The sequence below is a fragment of the Bos grunniens genome, chromosome 7 (genome assembly GCF_055505025.1).
Source record: "Bos grunniens cultivar Pamir isolate PY7600 chromosome 7, Bosgru_T2T1.0, whole genome shotgun sequence".
Lineage (NCBI taxonomy): Eukaryota > Metazoa > Chordata > Mammalia > Artiodactyla > Bovidae > Bos > Bos grunniens.
In genome coordinates this window covers 3142754-3167106 of record NC_141171.1, presented here as the reverse complement: position 1 = coordinate 3167106, position 24353 = coordinate 3142754, and the positions used below count along the sequence as shown (strand labels likewise).

General features: G+C 51.1%; 1 protein-coding gene across 4 annotated transcripts; it reads left to right on the top strand.

The window, feature by feature from the left end:
- Positions 1-5684: 5684 nt before the first annotated feature.
- Positions 5685-23717, top strand: ARF1 (ARF GTPase 1). 4 transcript variants are annotated; one of them, XM_086408056.1, is made up of 5 exons: positions 5685-5740; positions 21660-21844; positions 21919-22029; positions 22118-22242; positions 22399-23717. In XM_086408056.1, exons 2-5 carry the CDS (start codon positions 21697-21699, stop codon positions 22558-22560), a joined length of 546 nt encoding a protein of 181 aa, XP_086264182.1. In that variant the 5' UTR covers positions 5685-5740; positions 21660-21696; the 3' UTR covers positions 22561-23717. The 4 variants fall into 4 exon arrangements, with proteins under 4 accessions (XP_086264182.1, XP_086264183.1, XP_086264184.1 ...); XM_086408057.1 differs by having other exon boundaries at positions 5685-5836; XM_086408058.1 differs by having other exon boundaries at positions 5685-5863.
- Positions 23718-24353: the final 636 nt, after the last annotated feature.

The following is a 24353-nucleotide window of genomic DNA, read 5'->3' as shown; positions in this document are numbered from 1 at the left end:
TCCTGCCAGGGGCTGCAGGGCAGGGGGAACCCAGAAAAGGACTGTTCTAACCCCAAGAGCCAGAACCGCTGCGAGGTGTGGCAGTCAGAGCAGGGGACAGCTGCCCACTGGGGGACACACACCTAGCTGCACTTGCAAGAAGCTGGCCACCCTCAGGCCAATGTGTGCAGATACCACCTGGACAGGCAGGTGAAGGAAAGAGGGGTGTCTAGGGGACCCCCATACTTTCAGCCCCAGAAACCAGTCCACACGAGCCCCTGGGGAGGCCATGACAAATTTCCACAAATGTAGTGGCTAAGACAACAGAAATTTGTTCTCTTCTGGGATTGGAGGCTGGAAGTTCAAAATGAAGGTGTGGGTGGAGTGTGCTCCCTCCAGAGGTCCTGGGGCAGACCCTTTCTGCTCCTGGTTCTTGGTGCCTGGGTGTCCATTGGCTTATGGCTGCGTCACCCCGGTCTCTGCCCCTGTGGTCAGGTGGCCACCTTCCGGGGTCTGTCTCAGATTGCCTGTAACAACACTTGTCACTGAATCCAGGGCCCTAATCCAGAATCATCTCACCTCAAGATTCTCAATTAATTACAACTGCAAAGACACCATTTCCAGACAAGACCCCATTTTGAGATTCTGGACAGATGTGACTTTGGGGGGATACCATTTCACCCCCTGAAAATCCTGTGGGGTAAACCCAGGTACTACCATTATCTGGCTGCACCACATGCAATCCTTGCACCAGTACATGCCACCAAGATGCTCCTAGGTCCTAACCCCCAAGGAGACTGCATATATAAGGACTGTTATTTTAAGCCACTAGGGTTTGTGGAACTTGTCACCAGTCCATAGATAGGGCTGCTGCTGCTGCTAAGCTGCTTCAGTCGTGTCCGACTCTGTGCGACCCCATAGACGGCAGCCCACCTGGCTCTCCCGTCCCTGGGATTCTCCGGGCAAGAGCACTGGAGTGGGTTGCCATTTCCTTCTCCAATGCATGAAAGGGAAAAGTGAAAGTGAAGTCTCTCGGTCGTGTCCGACTCCTAGCGATTCCGTGGACTGCAGCCCACCAGGCTCTTCCATCCATGCGACCTTCCCGGCAAGAGTACTGGAGTGGGGTGCCATTCAGGGACCAACAATCTTTTCCCTTTCCCAGGGTTTTTGAAACCCTGAATTCATCAGATGCCTCCCAAGACAGGTTGGGTCCCTCCCTCCTGCTGTTCTCTGTCTGGGGGTTTAAAGGGGGAGAAGGGCCCCCCAGAGAGAGGAACAGACACCAGCCCTCTCAAACCTGAGGGTGAGTCCCAAGAGAACAGCTTGGTCCAGGTGGAGACGAGGGCTGCAGGCCCCCTCACAGTCTATGATACAATCTGTGCCCAGACCCATGAGGGATGCCCCTCCTCCCTCCCTCCCCTCCCCATCAGCTTGCTGAGTGCCATGGCTCCACACCCTGGTCAGCCTGGTCCCGATGATCTCCTCCTGCTGGCTTCCTGGCCTCCAGCCAGACTGCAGTGACCACCACGGAAAGTGCCTGAGTCACTGGGGTCTTCCTGCCCCTCAAATTCCATGTCGGATATCTCTGCTGGTCCCCTGCCATCCCCAAGTGGGGCCTCTCTCCCTCCCCTACTGACCTCATCTAGAAGTTAGAGCGGGGAGGTTGTGTAGGCACCAGGGACCCCCTAGCAGGCTAGGGAAGTCCATGAGCTCCTTCTCAGAATACCGTTTTATTACTACCTAACATAAATGATTTTTCCCAGGGACGGGGGAGCCTGGTGGGCTGCCGTCTATGGGGTCGCACAGAGTCGGACACAACTGAAGAGACTTAGCAGCAGCAGCAGCAGCATAAATGATGCACCATCAGAAACAGACCCAGTTATCAAAAGTTTTAAGATTTTTGTGGCATGTGACTTCAGGGGCAACAGGTTTCTATGATCTCGACCAGGATGATGGTTTCCAAAATGTACCGAGTGCAGTTAGCACTTTCCAGACTGCGTACATCCAGCATGCCCTTCTGACTGCGTTCAGCTCCACAATGCTGGCAGACGTGGGACTGAAGTGTTGTGCAGAAGCGGGCGCGGAATGCAGGGCTGTCGTTTCCGTCAGCCTCCGTTGCCAGCGCTAGAGATGAAAACGCTAGCTGCAGCCTGACAACCACTGTAATCTCAGTGGAGCAGGGGACAGAAACAAGATTTTATGGTTCCTGCAATGGCCATGACAGGACATAAAACTGCCTTGAGGTTTCTGTTGCTGACAACATCATAGGTCCAGTGCATACCGCTATTTGGGAACGTCACCTATATTCAAACTGGGAGGGGATGGTAAATGTCAGTCAGAGGGTCCTAAAAAGACGTGCTTCTTGGCATCCCAGCGCAAAGCTCACTGAGAAGCACTCCCTGGACTCGCCTTACCTATCGTCTGCCCAGGCATGAAGTGAGACCAAGAACCAGGTAAGAAGCATCTTTCCCAGTGAAGCTGGCCTTCTAGACAGCACTGCCATGCCCAGGAGAGCCAAGACGAGTGTTCAAGAACTGCACATTCCCAGACAGTGACCAGGAAGAGGGAGAAAAGCCCTGGGTAGGGAATGGTCCTGGGCTGTTCCTGTAAGCTGGGCCAGAGAGAGGATGCAGGGAAGGGAGGAGCCTGCATGATATGCGGACACTGAGGCAGGAGTGGGTACGCTCAAAGAGTCTCAAGGTGGAGAGGCCCCAGAGTCAGCCCACTCATAGGCATGGAACGGGGCCATGGTCCTCCCACTGACCCTTGACCGCTGTGCGGCTCTCGGTGGGCTCACCCCCATGCCAAACACAGGCTTCTGACATAACCTAGCTGTCCCCAGACTCCAACCCAGGCCCAGGACAAGGGGCAGAATGGCGTGGGGATGGGGCAGGAAAACAGGCATGAGCATGGAGGGCATGCAGGTGCCATCCCAGGACCCACACCACCAGAACAGCTGGCATAATCCCTGAAGCCTGCACCGGAGAGACACATAGGAGAGAGGGCTTTGGGGGCGGGTCCTAGAGAAGAAGGGCTCTGAGCTGAGTAGAGGGAAGGATTGGGCCCTCTCTACATCCCACCCGTATCTGGGACAGAAACCTGTCTCAGGGTCCCCTCTGGGCCCAGGGGTTCTTTAGAGGCCAGCTCACCAGGGGAGGGCAAGTAGGCAGAGACACCCCAATCCCCCCACCATCCCAAGAAGTTTTTTAAGAGGATACAGTTCTGCAACTGGGTCCTGGGTGTTGAGTGCCTTAGTAAGTACTGAGCTCCCCATCACTGGAGGAACCCAAGATAATGTTGCAACCTACAGATTCACTGAAGCTCCAATGTCTTCAGAGGCAGGGTGGGGACAGAGGAAGAGACGCTGGCAGCAAACACGCTAAGATCCGAGATCCAGGGGCTCAGTTTTAACTGTGTGACCTTGGGTGGGCTTGCAGCCTCTCTGACTGCCACTAGCCTGGCATAAATGTTGCCCGCTTCACAGGTGCCACACATAGAAGCTGCATGAGGTACTTAGCAGGCTGGGGGGCTTAGAGGGTGTACTCATATTCCCTCTCCCTCCTGCCTTGGCTCTTTTGCTCTTTCTGGCACTTCTGTCCCTCTAACCACCCTTCCCAGGGTTCAGCATCCCTGTGTCTGATCTTGTCTTTGGACTCAGGGACCCCCCCAAGAGGGGAGAAACTTAGCCCCAGACTTCCGCTCTAGCTCAAGCTGAAGGTGAGGATCTGGGCTGGGGGCTTTGAACCTGAAAATGGCTGTGGCCATGGATGCTGGCAGGCCCTCTAGCGGGCTCACTCTGCCCTCTCCTGGCCAAAGCTGGGCAGGTACACAGCTTTTCCATCCCTGGAAAGGGGACAGGGAGGTCCTCGTGGGCACTGGGGCCTCATTTTCCCTAGGCAATTGCCTGGTACCTCCTGGCTCTCTAACATCTCCTGCCTGGGGCAGGGGTCCTTCCCCTGATGTGCCCACCCTGGGCCCCCATACCTGTCTGGTCTGAAGACACCCTCTTTTCCCAAGACCAGGAGAAAAGAATTAGGAAGAAGGTAAATTCGGTAACCTCGGGTTTACATAGCAATCCACCTTATTTTTAAAACTGTGTATGTATCTTTCACATGCTCCTTCCTGTCTATTTAAGGACGCTCCTGAGGACACAATCATTTGCAGGCATTCAGCTGTGGGTCTGGAGAAGGCAATGGCACCCCACTCCAGTAGTCTTGCCTGGAAAATCCCATGGATGGAGGAGCCTGGTAGGCTGCAGTCCACGGGGTAGCTAAGAGTCGGACACGACTGAAAGACTTCACTTTCACTTTTCACTTTCATGCATTGGAGAAGGACATGGCAACCCACTCCAGTGTTCTTGCCTGGAGAATCCCAGGGATGGGGGAGCCTGGTGGGCTGCCATCTATGGGGTCGCACAGAGTCGGACACAACTGAAGTGACTTAGCAGTAGCAGCAGCTGTGGGTCAGTTCTCTAGGGAAGAGAGCCAGTAGCACCAGAAGGTTCTGTGCCCCTCTCTGGAGACACAAAACCCTGAGGGCACGTTGAGTGAGCACTGTGATGTGTTTACAGCAATGAGGAGGCAGAAGCTGAGGTGTGGAGCACAGGCTAGGTCTTCCATAAATGATGAGGGCTGGGGAGGCTGCAGCTCAAAGCAAGCGTCTGCCTCCCAAGATCTAGGGCCCTCAGCCTCTCGGAAGAGGAGGTCATCAGTGTTTGGTGCAGGAGGGCTGCCTGGGGGGTAGTGGGCAGCCCCAGGGAGAGCTGGTGAGGTCCCAGCCACCCCAGCGCTGTAAGGAGGCCCCAAGAGGAGTGGGTAGGTGGGGAGTACAGGAGAGAGGTCCCTGGACCAAGAGGCAGACCCCTAGACCAAGGCCCAGGTGATGACCTCCTTCGTGCTCTCCACAACATGCAAGATAGTGAGTGAAGGCTGCCCCAGCAATCTCACCTATGCCTCCCATCACAGCAGCTGAAGGATAGTACAGGAGAGAGTTCAAGTAGCGCAGGAGTGGAGTGATGGTATGGGGCTCACGTCGGCAGGCCACAGAGAGTTCCCAAGCAGGGGGCCACAGTAAGGCCCGAGCCTGGAGAATGCGGAGAGCAACCACAGTAGCCCCCCTCTCCCTTCTGATCAGCTTAGGGAGGCTTCCCAGAGGAGGGCTCCCCTGTGTCACCTGGATCCCGCTCAGGTGGCACCCCAGGGCAGCACTGTTCCCTGCCCAGGTACTTGCTCCACCCGTGCTACTAGATGCCTTCTCCATTTGATCTTGACTCTTGCTTCTCCAGGTCGCTCCACGACCGCGCACAGGACAGCGTGTGTCCCTGCGGTCCCTCCAGTCCCTGAGGCTGGAGAGGGGAGTTGGCACCCAGAACCGCCGCCCCAGGACCGCAGGGACCGCCTGGGACTCAGTCTCTGCATCTGCCAAATGGGCTTGAGAACTCACCCCCGGGCAGATCACCGACAGGCGCACGCAGGCGCAGCCGGACTCTGCCTGGGCTAGGCGCGCTGGGGACGCGGGGGGCGCGCGCAAGCGCAGCGGTGAGCGAGGCGTCGCCTACCCAAGGTCCTGTCCCTACCTCCCGCACAGAGTCTGCGCGTGCGCACAGCAAAGGGCGAGTGGGTGGGACTGCGGGGGGGACTGCCCCGTTCCCCAGCGTCCCCCGCGGCAGCAGGCACTGACGTGGCCGCCGTCAGAGCCGCCATCTTGTGGGAGCGAAACCAACGCCTGCCTCCGAGCAGCATCTGCGCCGCGGCCGCCGAGGGTGAGGCTGGGCTGGGGCCGAGGCGGGGGCGGGGGCCGAGTTGAGGCCCAGCGCGAGGCTGAGCCGGGGCGGTGAGGGCCGGAGACAGGGGCTGAGGTGAGGCCAGGCCGGGCGAGGGTCGAGGTGAGAGCCGAGGTGAGGCCGGGCCGGGGGCCGAGGCGAGGCGGAGTCGAGGTGGGGAGCCAAGGCCCGGCGGGCCCAGGGTAGAATAGAGGCCGGGGGTTGAGGCGAGACTAGGCCGGGCTGGGGCTTCAGGCTGGGCTGGGGACCTAGGCGGGGCGGGGTAGGGTGGGTGCGGAATGCGGGGCCAGGGGTCTAGGCTGGGATGGGGGTCGAGTCGGGGCCGAGCTGGGGCGGGGGCTGAGTCGGGGCCGGGGAGGGCGTCTGTCTGGCCACCCTCCCACCAAGCCCCCCAGAGTGGCCGGGGCGAGCTCCCGGAAGTCCGGCCCGCAACGCGGGCTCTCCAGGAAGCCACGCTTCTTGCTCCGCCTCCGAGGCCTCCTGTCTCGGGGTCGCAAGGACCAGGAAACTGAGGCCCGCAGCCCGGGACATGGCCAAGGTCACACGATGGCCAGGGTTTGAGCCCAGTTCCTGTTTGTTCCGAGAACAGAGCCGGCGAGGCCGGGCGGAGCCCCGGGTTCCTAGGCGCGTGCTGTGGCTCTTGGGTCTGAGTAGGAGCGCCTATGGCCCAGGAAGCCCTCGATGGACGCGCCTACGGCTTTGAAGGGCTCCATTATCCAAGATTGCTGCAACCCCGGGATTGCTTCCTGGGTGCCTTTGGCATGGATTAGAATACACTTCCGAGCTGGTGAATCTTTAACCTACCTGTATAACGCGACCTGGCCGGAGTTGAGGCAGCCTCCCTAGCAGAGCGTCCTAACGCTTTCCAGTCCAAGCAGTTACGGACGGTAAAACAGTAGCTTTGTTAATAAGGCTTGGCAATTAATTTCAGAGTACTTAAAATATTAGTTAACCAGTTGAGCACTTTTGAGCGCTCAGCAGAACACCAAGTTGCTGCTTTTAGCGAAAACTAGCGAAATTGCACAAGAAATCACTGGCAGGAGACGGGCAATTCAAACGCTTTGGGTGTCCCCGGAAGTCACTGTTGAGAACTGTGTAATTGATGTAGTCGTAACTGATGCAGTTGGTGTTGGAGTAGTCAGCTCTTGGTCTTGTTTCAGAACTAGTGGTCAGCGTTTTTTTTTTCCCCCCTGCTGGCTGTTTGCATGGTTGCTCTTGCGTTTTTGGCAGAGTGTCTGAAGGAGTGTGAGATGCCATGGCGTGTGCTGTGTCCTTGGGAGTTTTCAGAAACCAACATGAGGAGCCAAAACTGGGAGAACTTTGAATGTTTGGTGTTGCTGAGCCCAGGATTAGGAGCAGTTGAGTGTGTGTGTTTGTCACAAATATGGCCACTCTATGTGCTGTCTCCCTCCCATAAAGGTTTTCTCTAGTTAATGGGTAGAGTGTAACGTGTCTCTTCACTGGGAATGTCCTGTTGAACACAAATCCTTGTCACTTGGGCATTACAAATCTGTTTACTGTGATGGCTAACTTCAGATACAAGTATTCAAAATTGCTACTTCAGAAAGATTTAAAATAGTTGGTTTGCATGATAGCTGACTCACATGCTGTCTGCTTATCATTGTAAGAAAGTTAGAAAGCAAAAACTGGTTCTGTGCTTCTCACAGTTCTGGTTTTTTAAATTGTGTGGTTTAGCTATTGCTTTGCCTCTTGCGCAATGTGAAGGGGCCGTTCAGACCTGCTAAGCCACCTTTTCCAAAGATCACGACAGGCTTGAAACTACAACAGGGTACACCTTGACTTTTCTTTGACTTTAGTAAAATTTAGTATGGACCCTCGAGTTGATCTCCATGGTCAAATGGCCTTAGGAATAAACCTAACAAAGTGGGGGAAACCCTTGTGTAAGTTCATAAATAGTATATTAACTTGGTTTGAGAGAGTTGAATCAATTTTCTTTGAGTTCGTCAAATTGGATGTTGCCTTGATACTTGAATTTAAATCTGCTCTTGATCACAGGTCAGGCTCACCAAGCATTTCTGTAGCTCTCCTGAGGATTGTGATCACTTACTGAGCTGGTGTTCAAACCCATCTAGCCTGTGCTTCCTTTACCACTTAGGACTGTCTCTGTGCACAGCATTCCATAGTCTCCCCTTTGACCTTCCAACCTTTGTAGGATTAGGAGAATGAAGGAAGTAAAATGCACATCTGTCAGAGGTTGGAAAAGAAACATGAAAAATTCCCTTCATTTGGGATCTTAAGATTAGGTAAGAACTTAACCTCTTTTGTGATCCGTCTGCTCCTCATTGATGTGGATGGTATTAGAAATGTCCTCCTAGCACCATCTGAAGTGGTCTTTTGGAAATGTTTTTGACCTAACAGTGGGTTGGGTGTAATGCTTCCTGCTGGCAAGTAAAGGAGGGCTTGGGAATGTGTGAGTGTGAGAAAGGTGGGTTGGTTAATTTCAGAGTGTGAGCCAAGGTGAGGGGAGTACTTCATCCTTATTCTTTTGTGATTGTTAAAAATACTTTAAAATATAGCACCTGTTATAACTATACAGCTGTAACACTATTCTGGAAGGTACTTCAGCATTCTTAGATGGATCAGATGGCCTGATTAGCTAGGAAAAATGTGGCAGAATTTAACACAAACACATCAAAGCTCCTTATTCATGGGAGAGTCTGTTAGGCCCTCACCCAGTTCTTTCACATAAGCTTCCTTATATGACTGGGTAGAAATAGTGAAGCTATCTGTTGCAAGGAGCTAACCTCAATATTCCTAATAGACCATGTTTCCTGATTTTTGCATATGTTGGAGACTGCGGGGCAGCCTGTCATTGGCAAATAGGAAGGGAAGAATAGGACTCCTCACTGACTGAGAGAGACAGGAAACACACAAGGCAGGCCGATTTTTACACACACAGCACTTGGCAGTGATTCTCTTCAGGAGGCAAACATTTTTACACACCTGAAGCGACAGAGGTGACTGTTAGTATACAGCATAAATTAACAAAAGCCCCAGTTATGATCCACGCACATTTCCAGAAGTTAAAAATGTAGAGTATATTTTAGAAACATTAATTAATGTTTTCAGAATTTAGTAAGTTTTTGTCCTCTAAAGGATGCTAGCAAGTTGGTAGAATTTGTCTCCAAAGAGCAAGTCATATGTAAAATAGCCGGCATCTCTCAGTTTGTATTGTATGTCAGATTATGTTTGCAGTGCTACATGTGGGCGCTAAACAGAAAGTTGAGTGGTGCTAGGTCTCTGAGGCCCTGGAAATTTTTTGGCATGAAGTTTTAAGTATCCTGTCAGTTTGACATAGGGACAAATGGCCAAGAAAACAATTTCAAGATTCTGTCTAAACTCATATGTGCAAAGTAGGAATAAAGGCAAAGTTAGATGTGCCAGCATTTTGAGCACAGGTTTCAGAATAAAGGATATCTTTAAAAATTGCTATGAAGAGTACATTTTCCTGGGGAGTTTTCTATTATCTGTAGATGAGCATGCAGTTCCTAACTCATTGAATCTATTATTTGCTTAAAATAATTACAGTTTTTAACATTTCTCTTCATCAAAGTGATACGAGGTCTTGCAAATTCCTGAGGAGATCAGTGCAGATGTATTCTTAGTCACTAGTCGCAGGTACCCCGGGGCAGGTTTAGGAAGCAGATTGTGTTCACGCCCCTTCTGTGGCATTGAGCATTCCTGAGCTGCACGCATCTGCCCTGAGTAGCTAACTGTGTCTCGTATTTCCTCCTCACTGGAGTGTCAGAGAGATGGTCGGGTTCTACCACACTCACGGGTACTTTTACACCAGTGTGAGAGTCATCGTTGACTTGATAGGTTTTTTTTTTCTGACAGACTAATTTTTTAGAAAACTGTGTGTGATTAATCTTTCTATTTTTTAATTCTTAAAGCCCTTAAATATTCTTTTGTGATTCTTTTCTCCTCTCTTTGTCTGTGAATCTCTTGGGTGCCCAGGGAGGTGACCAGTGGAGAAAGACAAGTAGAGATAGGGAGATGAGTGACGGAAGGTGGGGCAGAGAGTGGAATGGGAAAGCAGGCCCACGGGGCCCGGAAGGAGCAGTGGGCGCTGAGTGTAGCTAGTCAGGCCTGTCCGGAGGGACGGGGAGGAGTGTCATGTGAGCAGAGGTGTGAAGGAGGGGCTCCTGTGGGTCTTGGGAAGAAACAGGAAGCTTCTCTCTTGCAGGGGAAAACAGCAACAGAGGCCCTTAGCTGGGAGTGCGCTTAGTGGTTTTGGAGACTTGCTGGGAGCAGAGGAGGGGAGGGAAGCCTGCTGGTGTGTGCCAGTGGTCCTTGAAGGGGAAGCCCCACAGAAAGGGTATTTTGGAAATGCGTGGGATGATTTTGGGCTCTGTCAAAGGTGGGAGGCAATACTGATATTTAGAAGCAAGGATGCATTCTGCATGACTTTCATGTAGGGGAAAAAGCTGTTTATTTCTTAAACCTAATTCTGTTTATGTGCAGAGTCAACTTGTGTGTGTATGGTTTTAACTGAAGGTGTGAGTCGCTCAGGCGTGTCCGACTTCTTGTGACCCCATGAACTATAGCCCGCCAGGCTCCTCTGTCCTTGGGATTTCCCAGGCAAGAATACTGGGGTGGGTTGCCATTCCCTTCTCCAGGGGAATCTTCCCAATCCAGGGATTGAACCTGGGTCTCCTGCATTACAGGCAGATTCTTTACCATCTGAGCCGCCGGGGAAGCCCTTGGTTTTAATAGATGTTCTGAATTCTCAAGGAATGAATACCTTGTAAATTAAGGGTGATTGTATTTGGTTCTTTGCAGAATCGTACCAAGAGTTGTTCTCTGTTTCCAGGTGGGGGAAGAAAAAAAAACTTGGTGGACACACCAGGCCTTGAGTGTCTGAGATGCTGCTGCATTTGTGGCAGTCTTCATTAGGCGGTTCTCTGCCTGCCTCCCTTGAACTTGGGGTCATGACCAGTGTTGAAGGTCACGTTTTATCATACGACACTGTCTTTCATTTCCCAGTTACATTTTAGCTGGGGCAGCCTGGGTTTTTTGCAGTCCAGTGAGTATGTTGGTTATATTGTCTCCTAGCTTCCTTCTGAATGGTAGAGCTGATGCTGTGAGATGCATGGGAGTGTTGGCCCTGATCTTTCCTAATAGTCCCCTCTTGCTGGCATCAAGAACACCTTGTGGAGTGAAAGCTACAGGCTTTGGAAATGTCAGAGGGCGGGAGATAAGGTGGCCAGGACCAGGCACAGGCAGACAGTGACGGGGAAGCACCTTGCGAAAAAAGAGATGATGGGACTTGCCAGTGAACAGATTTGGGGGTGAGAGGGACAGAGTGGGATTGTGGGTATCTCTGAGGTTTGGGTCTGAGGAACTGGGAGGAAGTTGCACAGGATTAAAGTGGGAAAGAGAGGGTCCTTTTATATTTGAGGATTAGATTTTGATGGGAGATCCATGAATTGAGGGGGAAATAGATAAGTCTGGAGATGAAAGGAAGGTTCAGCTGGGGTGCCATATAGGGGGTTGCATTCCTCTGGGATTGAATGGCTGGACAGGGGCAGTGCTAGTGAGTGAAAGTACAAGACACCAAGTCTTGGACTGATGGGACCTCTGGTCACCTGAGAGGGGCGCCAGGGACTGCTGGGAGGTTTTAAGCAGAGGCTGGCAGGAGCAGGTATGTGAATGGAATTTCCCTGAGTCCAGGGCTGCCCCCAGTTTAAAATGTGAGCAGAGTAGGAAGAGGCCAACTGAGAGGGTTGCTTTGGCTGTTTGGGCCAATGAGAAGTTCACCCAGTCACTTTGGCCTCCCAGGCAAGACCAGCGAGGGTGTCCTGAGTGCCCTGGGCTGGTGCAGCATCTCTGGGTGCTTCTAACAGGGGTCTCAGGAAAGCGGGTCTGGCAGGGGGCGTCAGAGGTAGAGGATCGAACAGACTCTGACTCATTGCTGCTCTCCCCTGTTTTCTGTCCTCTGGGAAGCCCATCTCTCAGAAAAAGAGGTAGGGCTGTGATCTTTTTAACATTTTGTTTTCAAAATGAAAGTTCTCTGCAGGAAAAAATCAAGTTTTGGAGATTGATTTAATCATTTTCAGTTCAGTCGCTCAGTCATGTCCAACTCTTTGCAGCTCCGTTAATCACTTTAGTTGTTCACAAAGTTTCCTTGTTCTGAAAAAGCCTGGGTTGGGGACACCTGCCACTCTGAGAAACTTTGGGGAAGAAGAACTGGGCACTTTGACAAGCTAATAGTTGGTTGCACTTCCCTTTTTCTTCAAGGGTGTGGAAAGGGTCTCGGCAACACTGGCTTCCCTAGAGCCCTGCCCTCGTGCCTGGAGAGGGTCCTGTGTCTGCACCGTAGGTGCAGGCAGCCTTTTTGAGAAGACCCCAGAACAGAAACCACAGAGGCTTCACATCTGTGGTGACGACATAATTAGAGTAGAGTGACGAAAGCAATTAATGTGAGTTATTTCACGACAGAATCCTGAACTGCCATCTCTTTCTCATTCTTACTTCTAGAACTAAAACAAGGATTGTGCTGTTTGACAGGTGTGCCTGCTTTTTCTGTCAGGATCATGGGGACTGCGACTTCAGCAGCTGGAGATGTGTGTGTGTGTGCGTGCGTGCATGCCATTGCGTGCACACGCTAACGCTTTGGGCCCCAGTGGAGCTGTGGGTCAGTCTTTTGACGTTTGACAGCGTTTACCGTTGAGGTGAGGCTGGGAGGGTGCGCATGTCGCTGTCGAACTCGTGTTTCACATCTGTCAGTTGGTCTCTGAATCTGGAGCTTCTGCGCCCAGAGCTGCACTCATCACACAGCTGCTCCTCACCGTGAGTGTGGTGACTTCACCCCACCGTGTGCTGAGGGCGCACTGAAAAACGTAGAAAGGAAAGGACTTTTTCTCGTGAAAGGTGGCATCTGAACTCGCCTTCAGAGGTTGGGTGAAGGGCTTGATGGGCATGACATGGAGAACGGTGTGAAGGGGGACTGGGAGCACAGCTAAGATCTGAACAAAGGATTGCCGATGTGCAGAATTAGTAAGGAGTTAGTGGTAGGGCGCTTTTCAGGGAGTCTAGGTGGTTTAGGGGGAGATCCTCTGGAGGAGGGCATGACCACCCACTCCAATATCCTTGCCTGGAGAATCCATAGGTGGAGGAGCCTGGCAGGCTACAGTTCGTGGGGTTGCGAAGAGTCGGACACTACCGAAGTGACTTAGCACAGCACAGGTGGTGTAGAGTGGCCTGTAGTTTCTCGTATCCTGCTTTATTTTAGTCATAAGTTGCTTTGTTTCCTGCATTTTCTGTTCAATCTGTTATACGTCTTTGTTTTAGTATTTATTTGGCTGTGTGGGGTCTTCATTGCAGCTTGTGGGCTCCTTCGTTGTGGTGCGCAGGCTTAGTTGCCCTGCAGCATGTGATACCTTAATTCCCTGACTAGAGTTCAAACTCAAGTCTCCTGCATTGGAAGACCGATTCTTAACCACTGGACCACCAAAGGAAGTCCCTGTTGCACATTTTAATGTTGTGAAGTGAGTGATGTCGCTCAGTCGTGTCTGACTCTTTGCGACCCCATGGACTGTAGCCCACCAGGCTTCTCAGTCCATGGGATTTCCCAGGCAAGAGTGCTGGAGCGGGTTGCCATTTCCTTCTCCAGGGGATCTTCCCGACCCAGGGATCGGACCCAGGTCTCCTGCATTACAGGCAGACGCTTTACCCTCTGAGCCACCAGGGAACTTAATGTTGTGAGGTTGATGCAAATTTGTGTTTTGGGTCTTTTGATTGTTTTTTCCTCCCAGGAACAACTTCTTCAGACTAAGTGTGTTTGGAGTCAGGGTGTATGTGCCCTGACTCCTAAAATATGAATGCTCGTTAGGGTCCATGGTGCCAGCTGCTCCATCGTGGAGAGCCCAGGTGCCCAGCACTGGTCTGCAGGACCTGCAAAGCCATTGCGTCCCACAGAGAGCATACTCGGATGGTCCTGTGTAGCTGCCAGGCACTAGGAATGTAGGTTTACCCCGGAAGGCCTCGAGCTCAGGGACAAATCCAGGAGAAGAAATAGCAAGGAGCAGCCAGCGTCTGCTGCCCGGACAAACGCACAGAGCTGTGAGAGAGGCTCCTGACGGGGCTTCTGAGCGAAGCCTCTACTTGGAGGGATCACCCACTCCTTGTTTCACCCCAGGTGAAGGCCATGTGACATTTGTGTTCAGAGGTCCTACGTGGATATTGTTTTCACTGGGGCTAGATCATCTGGTTATTTGGTCTCATCTGTAGATTTCAGGTCGATCTAAGTGTCTAGTTATGGTTTTTTTAAAAAGTAGTAAAATAAAACTTAAAGACTATGGATGAGAAGGAACTGCAAAACCTAAATATGTTCATCAGTTACTGCTTTGACTTTTGCAGTTATTGAAAAGTAGGGTTAATTGCAGTTATGCTGTTTCAGTGTTTGCCTTGTGGTTTAGTGTGCTTGCTCCATTAGGCACTGGACAGTGGCTGTTGAATGTTCACTTTAGTGTATACCAAGAGCTCTATTCATGAATGAAGCTTATTTCTTGGTGTCATTTTAAGAATTTCACCTTGAGTCTTAAGCTGGCAGCTGCTGCTGCTGCTAAGCTGCTTCAGTCGTGTCCGACTCTGTGCGACCCCATAGACGGCAGCCCACCAGGCTCCCTCGTCCCTGGGATTCTCCAGGCAAGAACACTGGAGTGGGTTGCCATTTCCTTCTCCAGTGCATGAAAGTGAAAAGTGAAAATGAAGTCGCTCAGTCCTGCCCGACTCTTAGTGACCCCATGGACTGCAGCCTACCAGGCTCCTCCGTCCATGGGATTTTCCAGGCAAGAGTACTGGAGTGGGGTGCCATGGCCTTCTCCGTAAGATGGCAGAGAGGGTTGTAAATTGAATTTCACTGATTGCTCCTCCTGAGAATCAGACCTGACCGGAAGTCCCCTCCTTCAGCTTTGGGAAGCAACTTGCAGGGCAACTGGAGACCAGCCCTCCGGTGTCACTGTACTAGCCTTTGGGTTTCTGCACTCGTCCTTCTTTAGGGGCAGGAACTGGGGGTGACTGCTGCATAGAGACCAGGTCTAGTGTCTAGTTGATTGATTCCTGCAAAACATCCTGAACGTCCTGTTGTGAAAAACAAAAATCAGTCTCACGGGAACTCACCTTTAGATGCAGGCGAGAATTACACTGTTCTAGAATGTTTTTGCATGTTCTTTCATTTATTATTTTTCTTTGTATTGAAAGTTCAGAGTCAAGGTAGGTGAAATGGGTGAAGGTGGTCAAAAGATAGAAACTTCTGGTTATAAGGATAGATAAACCCTGAAATGTAAGGTACAGTATGGTGACTGTAATTCACCATACTGTATTGTATATTTGAAAGTTGCTAAGAGAGGAAATCTTAAAAGTTCTCATCACAAAGAAAAAAGAGTGACTGTATGAGGAGACAGAAGTTAACTAAACTTTGTGTGGTGATCATTTCACAATAAATACACAGATCATTATTTTGTACACCTGAGTATAATACAGTTCAGTCAACCTAAGTATATCCTTTGAGCGTCTCAGTCTGAATATTCTTCCTCTGAACATGTTCTTGATCCTTGGCTTTGTCAGAGTTGTGTTAGGCCTGTAAGGCCTATCTACCTATCATTAGTATTGGGATGTTCAGTTTTCTTACACTAATTTGTATAAAATGGTGACAGTATGTGGTGTTGTACTCAGTTGCAGAAAAGTGTCCGAGCTACAGAAGTGGAGTGCTGCACTAGTAGAGCAGTGCCTTGGGCTTCATTTTGCTCATGTGCTGGACCCCAAGTTGGTGTGCAAAAGTCAGTTTGTAGCAGGTAGTAATATGTGGTCATATCGCTTATGGAAGTAGGGGACCTTCCAGTTTAAAATGAAATCCTACACGTCAGAGATGAATTCGGCTTTTGAGTGGTTGATAATCTAAGCACATTCATTCTGCTAAAAGAATAAATGAAACAGTTAAAGAAAATGTTTTATAATGTATATCAATTCCTCGGGAAGATCTTCACTTTATTATTTTTTCTCAAATTAGGTATTAAAACTGACATTATGAACTGTTGAGCTGTACTTCCACCTAATAAACTTCCAAAAAAAATGAAATGAAAAAAAGCTCTGATGTCACTTAGCTTGTTCATTTGAGTAGGGGAGACCCATGTGATCTCTTATTTACAGAGGGACCAGAGCAGCCTGTCCCGGTCTGAAGCACAGAATAGAAAACACGTGGGTTTATTTATTTATTTTTTTGCCTTCCTGGGTCACACTTTCATTTCCCAAGCCATGCTCTAGGTTAGTGATTTATTCTTCTTAATGATTCTCAGTAGTTTGGGTCATCTTGATATCCGTTATTACAGAGATTCTGTTAAATAAACCAGCTCCTAGCCATTTCAGAAAATGTGACAGATTTTCCTTCTGCAGAAGTAAGCTGCACAGCTCTGTAGGGGAAGGTTTCCCTCGCTCATCCCGAATCCTCTGAGATTGGTTAGGAGATGCAGCGGGCACAGGTAGAGGTCTTGGAGATCCATATTTCTCTTTAACAGCTGTAAACCAGTTACTTTGGATTCATTTACTGGCGTGGAACAGGTGTAAACTCACAGCTACATTTTTTCCCTCCCTCTCCTGGCTTTCCTGGGGCGGCATCTTGTCTGGCCTTGGCCTGTAGCCTAGTGTAGATCTTTGCGGATAGGAATGTGGCCAGCCAGTTGTGTCCTGTTCTTTGCTATAGTGTTGAACCGCCACCCAGTCTTGTTTCTGGTCCTAACCAGAAAAAAGAAAAAAATGTTCCTAAGGGGCTGCATCTGCTCTTTCTGTCTCAGGAAAGAGATGATCTTTTGTTACTCTTTTTATGAGCCCGCACAAAGGTGCAAACTCAGGCAGGTGCAGGGCAGCGCTAACGTCTTCACTGCTTACAAATACGATCGTTACCATGAACCTGAAAAACAGGTTTTGGCCGGAGTGCAAAGGATCCTGGTGGAGGAAAGGGTGAAAGAGGCTTAGGCTGGATGTCCTAAAAGTTAGAACCTGTATGGAGAGGCCACAGAACAACTCTTGTGGTCACTGTTGAGCCTTTCCACTGTGACACACACTGCGTTAGATCAGGAGCTGACAGGGTCCCTGGACCAGGCGCAGGGTGGACATAGATAGATGGCTTGTATAGTGGGAGGTGCTGTGTGCAGCGTCCCCTGGAGTTCTGTGCTGTGTGTTCAGGCGCTTCAGTCGTGTCTGGTTCTTTGCCGCTCTGTGGACTGTAGCCCGCCAGACTCCTCCATCCGTGGGATTCTCCAGTCAAGAATTTTGGAGTGGGTTGCCATGCCCTCCTCCAGGGCACTTTCTTGACCCAGGGATCAAACCCGCATCTCACAGGCAGATTCTTTACTGTTGAGCCACCAGGGAAGCCCAGAGTTCTGCTCATCCCCATCTAGGTTCAGCCACCAAAATATATGGCCCACTTTCCCTTTGGGGCTACAGAAGTTGGGTAAGTTGAAAAATTGTGTGGAGGAAAGGGACCAGATTGATAATTTAGGGCTCAGCTGACTGCAGGGCCAAGGCAGGCCAGGGACCGTGAGTGGGCAGACACGCCGGGCTGGTGGGAGGGAGCGGAGGCCCCTGGCCTGCTGCGGCTGCGGCTGGCTGCATCTTCAGGCTGCCCTGCCGTGTGGGCTTGCTGCTGGGCCCAGTTCTCCTGGAGTGCTCCATCAGTGCCGTGTAGGGGCTGGGGAAGCATAGAAAACGGTTTCGCTCCTAGTGCCCAGGTTTCTGTGTCAGTTTGTATGAACTTAATGCTAAAACAAATGTAGACAGCAGTCTTCCAGCCTGCTTCACAGGGATAGCCTTTCATGCCTCACTGTTCTGAGTAGGGTGCCAAATACTGTCTCTAAGTATGTCAGCTTTGGACACTGAGGGTTGGCCCTTGAGACCACAAGTTCTGTCCTTGGCTTCCCAGTACCGAGGAGTGCCAGTCAAAGTATCATGACTAAATAAATATTATTCACTGCTGAGTCAAGTGGTGACTGGCTTATTATGTTTTCCCTTGAGAAATCTTAAAATGACTTCATTTTCATTCTTGGGTTTTTTTCTGGGTGTATGTCATTATTTTTTCCCAATTCCCTTAGCATTGCCAAGCCCCGTGTTTAAATCACACAGGTAATGTGTTCCTCTTTTCCTGGAGCTCTCCTTCCTGGGCCGGCTGCTGTTCAGGCCTTCCTCTGTCACCTTGGGCAGGGGCGGGGAGTGTTGCCCTTGCCTGTGGCGACCTGGAGACAAGGCTCGTGTGACACTTTGCACTTGTGACCTCTTTGTCCTGCCCTTTCACTGAGCCCATACTTTGGTTGACACGGAACTGCAGGTGGAGAGCAGTGTTTGCGTCTTTCTTTGCAGGAAACAGTTTTAGGTTTGCCACGTAATTGAGGAAAACACACAGCTTTCCTCACTGTGTCCCCGCTGGAGTGCGCATTCGCTACAGCTGATGAGCCTGCGTTGGCACACCGTCATTCAGAGCCCAGAGTTATCTTAGGGCTCACTCTTGCTGTCGTGTGTTCTCTGGCTTTGGACAGACGCATCGTGACGTGTGTCAGCCACTGTCGTATCACACAGAATAGTCTCACTGCCCTGAGAATGCCCTGTGCTCGACCTGCTCGTCCTCCCTCCCTCCCAACCCCTCAGAGCCACGGAAAGGATCTGTTTACTGTCTCCACAGTTGTCTTTTCCACAATGTCACGTAGTTGGAATTATACACTGTATAGTATTCTTAGATTGGCTTCTGTCACTTAATGCACATTTATACTGTAATAATAATATACATTTGTCTGTGTATTAGCAGTTTTCTTTTAGTGTTGAATAACATTCTGTTGTTCGGATTTACCAAACAGTTTAGCCATTCACCTGCTGAAAGACATCATGGTTGCCTCCAGACTATGGCAGTCATGAGTAAGACTTGTGAACAGCAGTGTGCAGGTGTCTGGTGGTTGCTCGTTTGCAGCAGCTTTGGGAGCATGAAGGCTGAGTTACATGTTCAGAGTGTTTTGTAAGAAACCTCCAAACTGTTTTCACAGTGGCCGCTCTTTCTTTGATGGGATCATGTCTTTGGTGCCGTGTCTCAAAAGTCATCACCAGCCCAAGGGAGATGCTGGTCTTTTACGTTGCTCCCAGTTTCCCTGTTTTGAGCTTCTTGTGTGTGGGGGTCTTTTTCATTTTGGCTGTGAGCTTTGCCATGTCTGTCCTAACGCCCTGTTCTTGTTCGATGGGCGCCAGATCCCCACCACGTTGGTGCCAGGGCTGTGTGGCTTGGGGGTTCTGTTTGTTTACTTTTCTTTTTAAATTTTCTTCTGTCTTGCTTCTCTCCAAATTCTTTGTTTCAGTCAGTTCCATTGGGGGCTTCTTACAGGGAGATAGGGGCATGGATATGTGGGGGCCTCCAGGTGTAAGAGTTAAGTCCTGGCCTCGAGGCCTCCACGTCTCATGTGCAGGTCTGTGGGGGCAGTGTGCCTCCCTGTTGATCTCGCCATATTCCTGTTTCTAGAACAGTGCACCCTGTGCCCTCCTCCGACTGGAGAGCAGAGTCAGGACCCCTGGTTCAGTTGCTCCAAAAAGGTCGCCTGGCTCTCCTGCAGGGCTGAGGGTGAGTGCTTGGTCAGGGTCAGACCCCACCAGAATTGTACCTTCCCTCTCTCCTTTTGAGTCAGTCATCACTTTTATGTCTTTATTGGTAGTGACTTCAGAAATAAGCTGAGATAAATATGCGTTCATTCTGTTTTCCATAATTTATCATCCTCTATATATTTAGGAAAAGTGGTTGTCTGCCGAAAAGGAAATACCATAGTAAAGATCTTTTTAAATTTTAATTTTATAAATAGGTAATATTATTCAAAACCAAAAAGAATTTTAAAATGTTGACAGAGCACTGAAGCCTGCTAGAAGGGGCTCCGCTGGATGCCCCTGAGACCATTGGAGCACCTAGGTCACAGTGGAGTGGTGGTCTGACCCACTGAGCAGACTCGGAATTCCTGAGTTCACACCGGATCAGTATGTGGAGAAGAGAATGGTGGTTCTTTGGGTAGAAGGCTGACTAAAGCTGGAAGGAATGACTCCATAGAGAACCACCATTTGACAGTCCTCAGGGCAGTAATTCAGCCAGGAAATGTCAGAATGCTGAAACTAGAGGGTGGAAGTTGGATAAGGAGTGGAACATGTGCAGAGTCCCCAAATGCTCACTGATGACTAAGGCAGAAAGGAACTTACGATGGAGACCTGGCAGCTCCATGTCAGCCTGTCATCAGAGTTTACGTGGGGTGGTGGGGATCTGGGGCACACCCCCTAGGTGGAATGGAGTGGGGAGTGCCTGTGGCAGGCCCATATCTGCGTCCTCCATGGGACTGGCCTCTTACCCAAGCAGTGTCCATCCAAAGTTCAAACACTGGGGAGCTCATAGTTACTTCTGGGGGGTTAGGTGTGCAGGGCAAGGCTCTTTCCCAACCTTGACAATAGCTACCACCAGCACTCTCCCAGTGATTAGGTGTGAGCATCTCCCATCACTTAGAACAAGCTCTCTGTGGTTCATTTGGTTTTCTGTCAACACTCACACAGAATCTGCCTAGCTGAAGGCTGCTCAGCCCTCCACAGCTTGACTTCACCTGATTCCTAAGCATTTGAGAAAGTGACTGTTTTTTCCTAAAGCCCTGTTTGGAAATAAAACAGTTGAAGGATGAATGTACTGAGTGTTGAGAGGCCATACGTGGGTCTTACAGTACAGGAGATCCCTTCCTCTGTGATCACTTATCCCTTCCTGCAGGTCTGGGTGTCGGGGCCTGGGCTCTGACCTTGGGTCCAGTCAGCTCAGTGGCTGCTCCCAGTCTGCTCTGCTGAGTGAGGAGAGCCGGGGTGGGGGCGGGGCAGACACTGCACACTTGTGGCTGCACCACACAGGCCGCCTCTCTGACCAGTGCTGACCACAGGTCTTGGGAAAGTGCTCCCTAACATGGCCATGCTGTGGGCTCACCCTTGGACTGAATACCCTGGTGTGCTGCTCTTGAGCCCTGGGTGTTCTCACTCACCCGGTCCTGCCTGCAGGGTGTGCTGAGCTCTCAGCTTGTTAGGAGGCGTTGGCTCTTGGTCTCGGCCAGGGCCCTCCTAGGTTCTCAGGTGTTCGTTGTCTTACCATTGAACTCTGCTTCATTGAGACTTGGGGCAGTTGGGAGACATGGTAGGGCCTTGATGTGGTTGTTTCTGGCCCCTTGAAGAACTCTGCATTAGATTATGGAGAATCTAACATTCATTTGAAAGCCACACTACTGCACCCCAGAGTGGCAAGTTGAAGGACTTAAAGGTAAGTTGCCCTAAGGCCTTGGGTGTAAGTTCCTCAGATAATGGTAGCAGCTGCTTCAAATTCCAGGAGAAGGCAATGGCACCCCATTCCAGTACTCTTGCCTGGAGAATCCCATGGATGGAGGAGCCTGGTAGGCTGTGGTCCATGGGGTCGCGAAGAGTCGGACACGACTGAGCGACTTCGATTTCACTTTTCACTTTCATGCATTGGAAAAGGAAATGGCAACCCACTCCAGTGTTCTTGCCTGGAGAATCCCAGGGATGGTAGAGCCTGGTGGGCTGCCGTCTATGGAGTTGCACAGAGTCGGACACGACTGAAGCGACTTAGCAGCAGCAGCAGCTTCAAATTCCAGTCAGCCTTGTTCTAAGATTCCCATATACTGCCTTGTAAGAGTGATTAGAGGCTCAAGAGGTAGGTGGGCAGGACTGTTTTCTTTTGGATAGGAACCAGAATTTCATCAGCTTCTGAGATAGGAGGAGCTGCCTCAGCCTGGCTCTGGGTGAGCGGTCTCTGAGCTGCTCCTGCTTGCCTGGCCCTGGGCAGCACAGAAAAAGACCCCAGGACTCCTTGTTCCTGCAGGTTTCTCTGGCCAGTGTTGCCCCCACCGGTCTGCAGCATGGGGAATATCTTTGCAAACCTCTTCAAGGGCCTTTTTGGCAAAAAAGAAATGCGCATTCTCATGGTGGGCCTAGATGCTGCGGGAAAGACCACCATCCTGTACAAACTGAAGCTGGGTGAAATTGTGACCACCATTCCCACTATTGGTGAGGACGCTGGGCCTTGGGAGGCTGGGAGGTGGTGGTGGCTCTGGGGATAGGCTCACCCAGGTCTCCTCCAGGCTTCAACGTGGAGACCGTGGAGTACAAGAACATCAGCTTCACTGTGTGGGACGTGGGTGGCCAGGACAAGATCCGGCCTCTGTGGCGCCACTACTTTCAAAACACACAAGGTAAGAGGGAGCTACCCCATCACACCCCTCAGGAGTGGGGCTCAGGGTGTCCCGGTGCCTGCAGTCACGCTTACTGTTCCCTCTGCAGGTCTCATCTTTGTGGTTGACAGCAATGACAGAGAGCGTGTGAATGAGGCCCGTGAGGAGCTCATGAGGATGTTGGCAGAAGACGAGCTCAGGGACGCCGTTCTGCTCGTGTTTGCTAACAAACAGGTATGTGTGACTGAACACCCTGTGTGCCGGTGGGGGTGCGTGTCAGGCAGCCAGCCTCTCAGCGCTGGAGGTCTGAACAGGGTGGGGGTCACAGGGCAGGTGGAAAGGGCTCCATGCAGCCCCCCTGACCCACGCCTGCTGTGCTGCCACCCCCAGGACCTCCCTAATGCCATGAACGCAGCCGAGATCACGGACAAGCTGGGCCTGCACTCTCTGCGCCACAGGAACTGGTACATTCAGGCCACCTGTGCCACCAGTGGGGACGGGCTTTACGAGGGACTGGACTGGCTGTCCAATCAGCTCCGGAACCAGAAATGAGCTGTACTCCTCTCTCCTCCCCTCTCACTCCCTCCTTCTACCCTCGCTTTACTCTGTGGCAAACGTGCCCCTGTGGTGTGAGTGCCAGAAGCTGTCTCCACGGTCGGTCACAGTGTGCTTCACCATGCTGTAAATGTGCAGACGCAGCCTGCAGCTGGGTTTTTATTTAATGTAAATAGTTTTTGTTCCCAATGAGGCAGTTTCTGGTACTCCTATGCAATATTACTCAGCTTTTTTTATTGTAAAAAGAAAATCAACCCACTGTTTAGTACTGAGAAGGGATTTTAGGCACACGGGTCATCCAGGAGTTGTGTGTCAGACGAGCCCAATACTCCTCCTCTGGGCTTTAGATCTGTGTTGAGATCCATTTTGGTGGTTGGTTTTTAACCCAAACTCAGTGCATTTTTTAAAATAGTTACAAATACAAAATAAGGAGAACACTTGAACACACAGAAGGGAGAAATGTGCCTAATGTAGGTTCTGCGGTAACGGCCTGAGTCCAGTCCACCGGTGGTCTGTTTCCCGTTGGGAACATGAAACGGGGCAGAACCAGCCATGATATCCATTCTGCATGGTCACAATAGGGTCCCTGTGATTTGCTCTGTCTCGGGTCCTCCCACACCCCATAGCGTTTGTGCTTGTATTTGTGCATACATGGCCGCCCAGGAGATGGGGTGGAGGCTGCAGCCACCGTTCTCAGAGCCCTTGGAAGAGCCCCGGGCTTTTCTCGGGTCAGCATGGGCACTTTGGTTGGGACGCCCTGGCTGGAGCGGGAGCCCTGCAGCCCCCTTGCTTGCCTGCTCCGGGCTCTCTGGGGTCTCACCAGCAGGAGTGCGGGTGGTCATCCTGGAGCCCCAGCCCCTCAGAGCCCCTGTCCACATGTGCTTTCACCCCCTCAGCCTGCAAGGGCCAGATTTGCCATTGAAGATGATAACCTCTACTTCTTTCTTTTGTATTTTGATAAACACTGAAGAAGCTGGAGCTGTTAAACTTTATCTTGGGGAAAACCTCAGAGCTGGTTTATTTGGTGTCGTGGAACCTCTTACTGCTTTCAGTACACAATTAGTAATCAACTGTTTTGTATACTTGTTTTCAGTTTTCATTTCGACAAACAAGCACTGTAATTACAGCTATTAGAATAAAATCTCTTAACTATTTCATGGCTCTCCTGTGTTTGGGTGCCCCTGACAGCCTGCCCTCTGGGAGCTGGGCAAGGACAGCCACTTTCTGCTCACTTAGTGAGGGCCGCATTGCTCTGCCTTGCCCCATTCTCGCTCTGCCCATCCCTTCCCTGCCCACGCCCCCACCTTCACTTTGCCGTGGTCGGGTGTATGTCCCAGTGCCCTGGTGGTAACCACCTCATTGGTCTCACTGCTGGCAGTCCAGCCCCCTGGTCCCAGGCTTTGCAGTGCCCAGTCATGAGAGGGACAGCAGGGTCACCATGTAGGGTATGCCCCAGGGGCCAGGGCCAAGCGTGGAGACCCCACACACACACCCTTCCTAACATCCACTCTCTGGTACCCCCAGGCCATACAGCTTGTCCTCTGGAGGGGCAGGACTATCTCCAGTGTCGCTGCCGCAGTAATTGACACGTGCCTGGCCGGGTGATGTGTGTGTCTGTGCCATAGACCCCCTCCCACTTTTGCGGGGGTCGCCCCTCTGATGTGGAGCCCTTCTTGGCACCCTTGTTTCCCCACTGGGGCAGACTTTGGTAGGCCAAAGTCCAGCTGGCCTTCCCCCAGGAGGCAGGCTCCACCCTAGATGGTGATCTCTAACAGGTTGATAGCCTGTGC